Genomic DNA, 10,715 nt, shown 5'->3' on the forward strand with positions numbered 1-10,715 from the left:
TTTATTAAAGTTTAAGGGAAAATCACGAACCCTCCGTCGTCATTAACTAACAAATAAAACATATACTTATCCAAACATACACACATAAAAATTCCTTTATTTTTCCAATTACAATTCCATATATCTAAAAAAATCATAAGCTAGTGGGCCTAAAACAAAATGGGCCAAACGATCCATAAATAAAAAGGACAAAAGAAGGGATCACAAATTTTCTTGAAAATCAAAACCGGGTCACCATTTCCTCCTTCAACCAAATCCTACTTTACCCTTTCTTTCTTCCTTTATTCCCCACATTCGCGTTTCATCGCTTTCTCTTTCCTTTATTCTCCTTCCTTCCTTCCTCTTTCTTAACAATTTTCGATTTTCCGATCAGATCCGTAACACTCAATTCATCAAAAACCTCTCTTACTCATCCATGACGCTTGGCTCAGGAGGATCCAGTGTCGTGGGTTAGTTACTTATCACCTCTTTCTTTTAAACGACGTCGTTTTCATTTCCATCAATTATTGCTATTATTATTGTTTTCATTTTTATTTTTAGATATGTAGATTTTCTTATGCAGTTGTTGCCGTTGACCTAAATCATTCGATGCTGCTGTTTTTTTTTTAATTGTTTAATTCTTTTTAAGTTTTTGGGGGTTTTATGTTTGTTTTAATTTATACCGATGGAATTATGGATCGGTTTCTGAAAGTTCATGCTTGGAATTTTTTGTTGATGAGTTTAGTATAAATTATGGTTTTTAGCATATTTTTATGATTATTACTTTAATTGAATTGTTGATCGGTTTCCTTTTTAAAAAAATTGTTAATCATGGTTTTTTCTCTGAATTTTTTGCGCGTTTTGTGGATTTTATCTTTCGGTGAAATGTGTTATGTTTTGTGTTGTCAGTCTTGTTTATTGGGACTGTTTTTTAGTAGTTACTCGTTGATGTGATTTATCTGCTGTAGTCATGTTCTCTGAAGGTGTATTTTTTAGTATTCATATATTGAAGTATGAGCTGAAGATAATAATTTAACAAAATAGAAGTGAATGAATGTACCTACAACAGTCCGTTCCGTGCTGTTGATGGATATTGACACACTTCATATTGAAATGTTGGTACTACGTGCATGTTTGGTTTCATAGTGAGATTGACAAAATTAGGCTGAGATACTCTGATTTTGCAAAAGCTGCACTGTTTAAGACTACACTAGAAAAAGCATTGAAGATATACTTATTTTAAAAAAAAAATTATTTTGTGGGATTGATAGTGATACTTTGTACAAGTTTTCTGTCATCAGCATCTGCTATTGTTTTAATGAAACATATATTTGTGCCAAAACATATGTAGAGTCTGCTCAAGTGAAGTAACCAATTTCACCAATAAGAGAATGCTTGGATGCTGAACACTGACTTAAGAGATTAGAAATGAGCACATGAAAGTTCAAGTGCATTTGTTAGTTGTTATTGTCCTTGAGTTTTAAGACTTCAATTGGGGGTGGTTAAAATATGGAGAAAGGATTATACTAATACTGCAGTCATTATTTACATGACGCACAATGCCTAGATATATGGTGTTGTTCAAATTCAAATTAAAAATGCTTACTTTTGTTTGTTTCAAAATTTTAAGTTTGTGTGTTTCAATGCAGTTCCAAGGAACTTCAGATTGCTGGAGGAGCTTGAACGAGGAGAAAAAGGGATTGGTGATGGCACAGTTAGCTATGGAATGGATGATGGTGATGACATTTACATGCGCTCTTGGACTGGCACCATCATTGGCCCCCATAATGTAAGTATTTCTCTGTCACCACTCTACATTCATTTCTATGTGCGTGTAAAATTGATTTTTTTTAATATGTTTGAACAAGTAAATTCAAATGCAGCAATTGGCCTAATTTGTAAGAACTTGTTTGTGTGGAAGTTGGGCATTCTGAAGTCTTTACTTCCAGCTCAAAGCAACAGAACATTGTTACAACATGTTTCTTTGAAACATTGTAGTGTGTGCAATGTGTGTACATCAGCATGTTTTTCGAGTTCTTGTTCTGATTTTGTGCTTTGTTTAGATGCTTGTGTGCTTAAACTTTGTATTTGTACATGCACACTGGCAATCATTCTACAACTGCAGTGAGCAAAGTTTCGAGAGCCAATAAATCGTAATTGAAAGTTTGATTACTATTCTGTAATATATCTTTTGGTTATAATATATTATTTCTTGGCTTTCTTTAATATACAAATACATATGCTTCCATTGTCCTGGTGTATCTTATGGCATGCCTTGATTAATGCAGCACAGCAAAGAAATATGCAGTATGAATTATTGGTCTATCCTGAACTCTGAAAGTTTCGGACAATTTTTTTTTCTTATATTGTATGAATTATTGGTCTATCCAGTTCCTTGTAGGTCATATAATTATGTTTTCTTTTCTCTGTCAGACGGTTCATGAAGGAAGAATTTATCAATTGAAGCTGTTTTGTGATAAAGACTACCCGGAAAAGCCCCCAAGCGTTCGGTTTCATTCACGGATTAATATGACTTGTGTTAATCATGAAACTGGAGTGGTATCAGTTACAATTTTCACATGCCTTTATCTTCTAAATATATATGCAGTTCATGCTGTTGATGGATATATGAAGTTGCAAACTGTGCTAACACAATGTCTTAAGCTTTTTGGTGATAACTCTGAGACCAATGTTTTTAGAGATGTAATCAACATTTGTTTGGGTTTTGAGGAAGGAAATAATGGAATATATATAAATTATTCATTCACAAAAAAGTACAGGGTTGCCTCATCACCATTCCCAATCCGCTTTGCATATTATCATAACAAGAAATATTGAAATCTCGAGCTTAAAGACTGTTAGTGTAAATCTATTTTACATTGACATTCAATCAGATTTGGTTGTTTTGCCATGTCATCCCACTCATATAGGTATATTTTGAATACTATGTTGTGAAATGGCAAAATGGTGAGTTTTTATTGGTTGTCAGTGTAAAGTAGATTTACACCGACATTGTATATATATCCCTTTAACTCAAATCTTGTCCATTTTGCAAACTTCAGATAATATGTGTTGTAAGATTTATATACTTGTAAATGGAACAGGTTGAACCAAAGAAATTTAGCCTTCTTGCAAATTGGCAAAGAGAGTACACCATGGAGGATATACTGACCCAGTTGAAGAAAGAAATGGCAACACCTCATAACCGGAAGCTTGTCCAGCCTCCCGAAGGCACTTACTTTTAGCATCTCAAAATCATATAGTTGTTTGGATCATATTGCATTTGCAGTATGCAACATACAGTGTGTAATGCTTTGTGGATCCTTCTGAATTCAAGAACATGTAGGGGAATGCCCCAAAAAGCTTCATGTTTCCATCTCCATGGCTTCAGAGTTGTTTTTGTTGTCTTACTTTGTCAACTGTACTGAAGGGATGCTGTTTGATGAAATTATGTGTGTCAAATATTGAAAGCAACTATTTAAGTAGTATTTTTCCTTCAGATTACAATGGTATTTTCAATTTTAGTCTTTGCTTCCTTTTGCTTTACTTTCTTTCCTGCCTTGTAAGTAAGCTGGAGCTTAATGGAAAATTGGAAGTATCTATTTGGATGTGTCCTTTATGTTCTGGTAATTGGTTTTGGTGCTTGTTTAATGTGGATTTGGATTCCCTAAAATTATAAGTGACTTGGACTCATAATCTCTGCAGTCAGGGAATCTTATTTACAGATACCCTGTAGTCACTTCTGAGTGCAGATAATCCGTTTCCAAGTGACTTAAGGGGCCATCTTATCCGTCGGAAAGATTTAAAATTTCAATGGGATGTTTGATATTGTGTTAATGGTATTGATTTGCCTGACTGAATCCTTGTGATCAGAATGTAAAATTCTTTTCACTAGTAAGATTGCCATCATTGCAGAACCCCTTAGCCTTGAATCCTAGTTTACTGTGATTGCCAATGGTGAGCACTTCGTGGAGATAACCTTGACCAAGATTTTAAAGTAGTTCATTATTTGATTGCTTTTTCCATCCCAAATTCTAGTTCAAAAGTATATTCTTCCTGCAGTTCTTATTCATATGCTATTTAATTTATTGGAAATCAAGGTATTGAACTTCTGAAGGTTTCAATAATATTGAGCTTCTGAAGGTTTCAATAATATTGAGCTTCATTTGGACTCGATGGTGGCGGTGAGTTATTTAACTGGTAGTGCCCAACGATTGTGTTTGGTAAAGAGCATTTGTCGTGTATTAAACATTTTATAGGAGTATTTTAGGTATCTAGACCAGTCAATCTGAATGTGTTTTTTTTTTTTTTTTTTTTTTTTTTTTTTTTTGTAATAGTGCAAAAGAAAAAAGAAAATCGATTGTGTTTGGTAAAGAGCATTTGTCGTGTATTAAACATTTTATAGGAGTATTTTAGGTATCTAGACCAGTCAATTTTATTTTTTTTTTTTTTTTTTTTTTTTTTTTTTATATTTGAGAACATTGAGATAGAAGAAGAAACATTCATTATTAGATTGGAGGGTGTGTATTAAACATGTTTATAAATATATTTATAGGTGTAGAAAGTTGCTATATATATTTGTAGTCCTTATAAAATTCTAAACTTTCAATTTAGTCTTTAAACAAGCAGTATTAGTCCTTGTTACATTAAAATACGTTTAATTGTTGTTCAACTTTAAACATTACACTATCAGGGTAAATAATTTTTAATGATTGTGTAAAATTTTACAGTAATGTATGATAATTAAATTATTTTAAAATTCTATTAGAATCTATTAAATAGGTGGATCTTACTATAACTTAAAGAAATCCAATTAATTTTAACTAATACAAGTAATAGTAAGAAGAGGGATAATAAGAGGGAATATGTTAAATTTGTTAAATAAAGATTATGATAATAAAGTGTACTTATAACACTAGATATTGTTTTGATGATAAAATGTAATCTTTTTATTTTTATTTTTTTGACAAGATGATAAAATGTAATTATAATCAATAAGTTCAACTCTGAGGGATTACATAAAACAACTCAATAGAATCATCTTCTTGACCTCAAAAATTAGTAAATAAGTCAACACAGTTTCTTTTTCTTACAAAAGAAGTCAACACAGTTTCTCTTTCTTACAAAATAAGTCAACACAATACTTACCCTCTCAATAAAAATGTTTATATTACCATTAGTGGTTAGAGAGAAAATAAGAGAAACAATAGTTTGAATATACCACCATCCTTATTATTATGAAGATAGTATAATGTATATTTACAATGAAAGACCTTTATTTATATGAAAGAGAAAACACAATATGTATAACTATCTAATAGAATTAGTTACATACCAACAAAATATAATATAGTTTAAGGGTACATTTGATTTGTAAAATAATAAGTACTATATAAAATATGACAGTATAGAATTGTACTATTTTTTGTAATCTATTGTATTTGATGATTGGTGAACATGACAAATAATTTTATATTGTATCATGTTTGATATTTTACAAACTAGACAAAATAATATAAAGTTTAATATAATACTCTTGTATATATATTTTTAATTTTCAATAATATTGTATATTTCTGAAATTTATTGTAATGCCCTTATATATTTTCAAAATAATACTCTTATAAATAATGCACTTACTATAATTCACTTTTAAATTTATTATAATGCCCTTAAATATTCTTAAAATAATACAAAAGTTATACATTTTTAATTACATTGTAGATTCATAAATTTAAAATATTTAAAAATAAATTATCAAAAGCATGAAATTAACATTCAAAATCTAGGTCAAATAAATACATAAACCAAGTCTATTGTTGATACCATTCAACAGTATAATACAAATTAATGCATAACTTATCAATATTTTTCAAACTGTTGATTATGAGAAAACTTGTCATCAAGTCAATTTCCCCTTCATCAGTTAGTCCTAATTTCTTAACCTCTTCAACCAAGGCACTTTTTGAAGGATCTGGAAGTTTCACTACAAGTTTTGTTAAATCAATTCTCACAACTTTCATTTTATTGTCAAAATTCTCAAGAAATCAAGAAGCTAGTTGAGAAAGTCGAGGTCGTTTAGAAGATGGTCCTACAAAAATATTTCCAAATGAAGTACAGATAATAAAAAAAGAAAATACAAAATAAGTACAAGTATTGATAATAAAATAACATTATGTACAAACTACAAGTTAAATACCTCCAAATATTGAGATAAAACTCGACTATTGTCACAAGTGACACACTTAACAATTTGTTTGACATTGATAGCTAACCCATGAATTTTATTTTTCATTCTTTCCTCATAAGTTCCACTCTTAAATGTTGCATTATCTCCTTTATTTCCAGCCACCACCATCTCTCATAATACAGTGAGTAAAAAGTTTCTTCAAGAGTTCCAATTACATCGAACTCTTGTGTTACTCATTGATTGTTCACTATTAACCTCACCTTCATTTTCCATTACTAAAGAAACAAAATTCAATTAAACAAAATAAAGCAAGGATCGATCATTCAACTCGCAAATTATTAACAATTCATTGTTCTTAATCAAGTTCCACTACAAGAAATCCCCTCATTTGTGGCCAACTTTACAAATATTTTGTGGAAAAAAAAAACCTTCACAAATTAGTGACCGAAAAAGTCCTCACAAATACAAAAATTCAAATTGGTCTTTATTTGCGGCTGAAAAAGCTTCACAGAACACTAAAATTTTAGCTGGATTTTGTGGTTGTCTAAGCCCTCACAAAATCACAACGTTGTCATTTTGTGAGGGCTTAGGCCGCCACAAAATCCAGCTAAAATTGGAGTCCTTTGTGAGGGTTTTTTCAACCACAAAATCAACCCTTTGTGAGGGTAAAGGCCGCAACAAAGGCAAGCTATTTGTGGCCGCCCAGGTCGCCACAAAAGCATTGATCCGTTGCACTTTGTGGCTGCAAAGGCCGCTACAAATTCTCATAGTTGTGTTGCACTTTGTGGCCGCTCAGGCCGCCACAAAAGCCTTAATTTATGACCGTTAAAGCCGCCACAAATTCCAATTATACCGTTGGATTTTGTGGCTGCTTTGGCCGCCACAAAGGATCAATCATTTTCTATAAATATCACTTCACTCCTTTTATCATTTTTCACTTCTACCTTCTCTCTAAACCTTCTTTCTAAAATTTCTCTCCACCTTCTCTCTACAAAAATTATTTCTCTAAGTTTTTTCTTTATTATCTTGAATTTTGGTAAGTTTATATTATATATTTAGTTTTTTAATTTTATTTTTGATTTGAAGTTATTTATTTAATTAATATTATTGAATTTTTATTTTGATAGTGGTGATATTGTGTTTACTTCGAAGATCTCTCAGCTCTCATTTGTGGCCGCCACAAAAGCATTGATCCGTTGCACTTTGTGGCTGCAAAGGCCGCCACAAATTTCCATAGTTCCGTTGCACTTTTTAGCCACCCAGGCTGCCACAAAAGCCTTAATTTCTGACCGTTAAAGCCGCCACAAATTCCCATTGTACCGTTGGATTTTGTGGCTGCTTTGGCCGCCACAAAGGATCAATCACACTACCTGATATCAAGTTAGTATTTTATACATTTTAAATATAGATTAGTAAAATATGTCTTATTATAAATATATTTATATTATTTTTAAAATATAGATTAGTAAAATATGTGTTATTATAGAATTATTTAAACAAAATAGAAATTATGTTGTTTACATAATATATGAAAAATAAAAATTTGAAACACATGTAAAATTTATTGATTTTAATATAACTATTTTTTAAAAAAAAATTATTAAAATTGATTATATTAATATTTGTTGTTAGTTATTAAAAAGAGTTGTAGTTGAGTTCGTACAGAAAATTTATATACTTTAATAGTCTATGGCATCCACTACCGCTGAAATAATTTGGTTGCGTTGGCTTTTGTCTGATATGAGTATCTCTCTTTCTGAGCCAACTCCGATGCACTGCGATAACAAGAGTGCTATTCAAATTGCTCACAACTCGGTCTTTCACGAATGCACCAAACACATTGAGATTTATTGTCATCTTACTCGTCATCAGCTTCACCATGTAACCATTACTATATCGTTTGTCTCTTCTTCCTTACAGATTGCTGATTTGTTCACAAAGATGCATTTCATTAAACGTTTCCGTTTTTTAGTTGACAAACTCTCGATGCTCCATGTTAATGCATCGTGAGTTTGAGGGGAGATGTTAGATAATGTTATTATATATTAGTAGTAAGGGTATTTTAGATATTTCTATTCTTTTGTATATATATTCATTGTAACCCTATTAACTCATGTTTGGTTCATTCTATATATGTAAGAAGTAAATGAATATTACTTACGTGTCGAAGATAGTCTTTATATTCGAGTGAATGTTGTAATGGTCGTGCAAGGGATCTAAATAGTATATAACTTCAGAGGTCGCATTGATTGCAAACAACATCCAATGTTCCCTACAACAACAAAAATTTGGTTGGCAATTTTGTTTACACAACTAATAAATTAAGATCTCATAAATTAAAAAAGATATAAATAGAGAATATATAATTATCCCGAATTATATGGCGCAAGGAACAACTTATCCGTCTCTTTATTTCTCAATAGGATATCTACAACATATTTCTTTACATTAACTGGATCAAGTTTAAACATTGAAAGCTTATGCGGAGACAAGAATGAAAATCTATCTAAGAATTTGCGCGTGCGCACCAACTTCTCATACAAAAACCTTCAGTGAAAATATCAAATTAGATTAATTGCCAATAAATGCAATTAAAAGTAATTTTTATCCTAAATAAAGTATTTTACCTAATGTATAAGCTGATGACAGTAGCACTTAGCTCCTTATGATTGAGAAGCTCGTATATGTGCTCTTTTTCAAGTAGTTCTTCATACTCATCTCCGAAAATAGTTTTCTCCATGCTTATGATACGTGAATCGTTGTTGTCCATATTCATTTTTGCTTGTATGTCAAGACACGACCCAAATCGAGCAAGGCGTGGATGACTTATTTTAGGAGCAACAACTGATTTACCCCGATCCAGTTTTTGAATTTTGGCAGCTCTATTACCGTCCAAATTTTGAAGTTTGCCAGCTTTATTTTTACTATGAACATCCAGCTGTGGTGCGGCTTTATTCTGGGAGGTTTGTTGTGCGGGTGGTTTTGATTGAATCTAAAGAAATGAGGTTAATCAGTTTGTTAGTTAATTGAATCTGAAACAAATGACAAACTTGTCAGAATAAATGTGACAAACATTTTCCTCCAAATTTTGAAGTTTGTCAGCTTTATTTTTACCACGAACATCCAGCTATTCTGCGGCTTTATTCTGGCAGGTTTGTTGTGCGGGTAGTTTTGATTGAATCTTTAAAAATGAGGTTAATTAGTTTGTTTGAATCTGAAAAAAAATGGCAAACCTGCCAGAATAAATGTCACAAACCTTTTCCTTTTCTGGTGACGTGATTGACTCGTTGCAGGGAATCTTCTTGTCATTCCCTTTAGACTTTGTATGAATCTAAATAAATGTGAAATTAAAGTTAACAACGGAAAAAATCAGCACTTAAATATACATATCAATTAAACATACATTTCAATTAAACATACTTTGTCAAAGGCAACAAGATTTTTGGGTCATGCCACGTAACTACCTATTGCTTCTCCCAAATACTTCATATCTCCATCGTTGTCCGTTATAGGCAACAATGCATTTGGTTCAAAAGCAATCACCGGTGATACTTTAACGGGTGCAATACTTCACCCAAAGTATTGTACAATGTTCCTTTTTCAACCTTGCGATGAGTAAGGGAGGATACATACAACACGCAAGTAGAGACACCCTAAATCAATGGTTAATACATAAGTATGTGAAACAATTAGGTTGAATGAATTTCATATTTTATTAAGTAATTAATTACCTCGAGAAGACTTTTAAGACCAATGTTGCAAATAGCGTTTTCACTCTCCATTTGTATTTCACGTTGGAGCTGATCCGGAAGTTGCTTTTCTTTATTCGACTTCACCAAAAATGCCACTTGCTCTGTTAGGACTTTGAGCTTCTCTAATACTTCCTCATTAGATGGATCTGGGTGCTTCTCTTGTGAAAAATAGCGGGTTGGAGTTACACCAAATTATTTTCCCCTCACGCGGCCGGAATATTCAGTAACATTAAATACTTTACCGAGTATGTCCCTGCAACTAACTTGTCTGTTGTCCTCTTGCTTTTCTGAACTTTATTCTAGATTCTCCTAAAATAAACGTAAGATTAAATAGATAAGTTCATTATAATTTTTAAAATACAATATTAAAAAATATTAAAGTGATAATATACTTACACAAAGTTGTATCACCTTTTGAACATTTTCATTATCAACAACTCCATCTTTATTTACACGAGCCTCCTTCCACAAAATATGATGATCCAATGGTTGATCGGATTGGGTCTCTTGTAGCTATTCATTAAGACATAAACAAAAGCTATTCATTAAGCTCATATATGTATGTATGTATGTATGTATGTATGTATGTATGTATGTATGTATGTATGTATGTATGTATGTATGTATGTATGTATGTATGTATGTATGTATGTATGTATGTATTTAACTAATTATTTGGAAGAAAAAAAAATCCAAACTTGTAATTTTACAGCGCTTTTGTCAATAAGTGCTATAAAAGCCTTTAAAAAAAATAAGGAGGTCACAAAATTCAGTTTTATACTAAGTTAAAGAGG

At 31.5% G+C, this 10,715-nt stretch overlaps 1 protein-coding gene across 2 annotated transcripts; it reads left to right on the top strand.

Moving 5' to 3' along the window:
• The first annotated feature begins 228 nt into the window (after positions 1-228).
• Positions 229-3,581, top strand: LOC101512077 (ubiquitin-conjugating enzyme E2 variant 1D). 2 transcript variants are annotated; one of them, XM_004497626.4, is made up of 4 exons: positions 229-449; positions 1,629-1,768; positions 2,413-2,538; positions 3,084-3,581. In XM_004497626.4, the coding sequence occupies exons 1-4, from the start codon at positions 416-418 to the stop codon at positions 3,222-3,224; spliced, it is 441 nt and encodes a 146-aa protein (XP_004497683.1). In that variant the 5' UTR covers positions 229-415; the 3' UTR covers positions 3,225-3,581. The 2 variants fall into 2 exon arrangements, with proteins under 2 accessions (XP_004497683.1, XP_004497682.1); XM_004497625.4 differs by having other exon boundaries at positions 255-449; positions 2,413-2,544.
• Positions 3,582-10,715: the final 7,134 nt, after the last annotated feature.

The sequence above is a fragment of the Cicer arietinum genome, chromosome 4 (genome assembly GCF_000331145.2).
Source record: "Cicer arietinum cultivar CDC Frontier isolate Library 1 chromosome 4, Cicar.CDCFrontier_v2.0, whole genome shotgun sequence".
NCBI lineage: Eukaryota > Viridiplantae > Streptophyta > Magnoliopsida > Fabales > Fabaceae > Cicer > Cicer arietinum.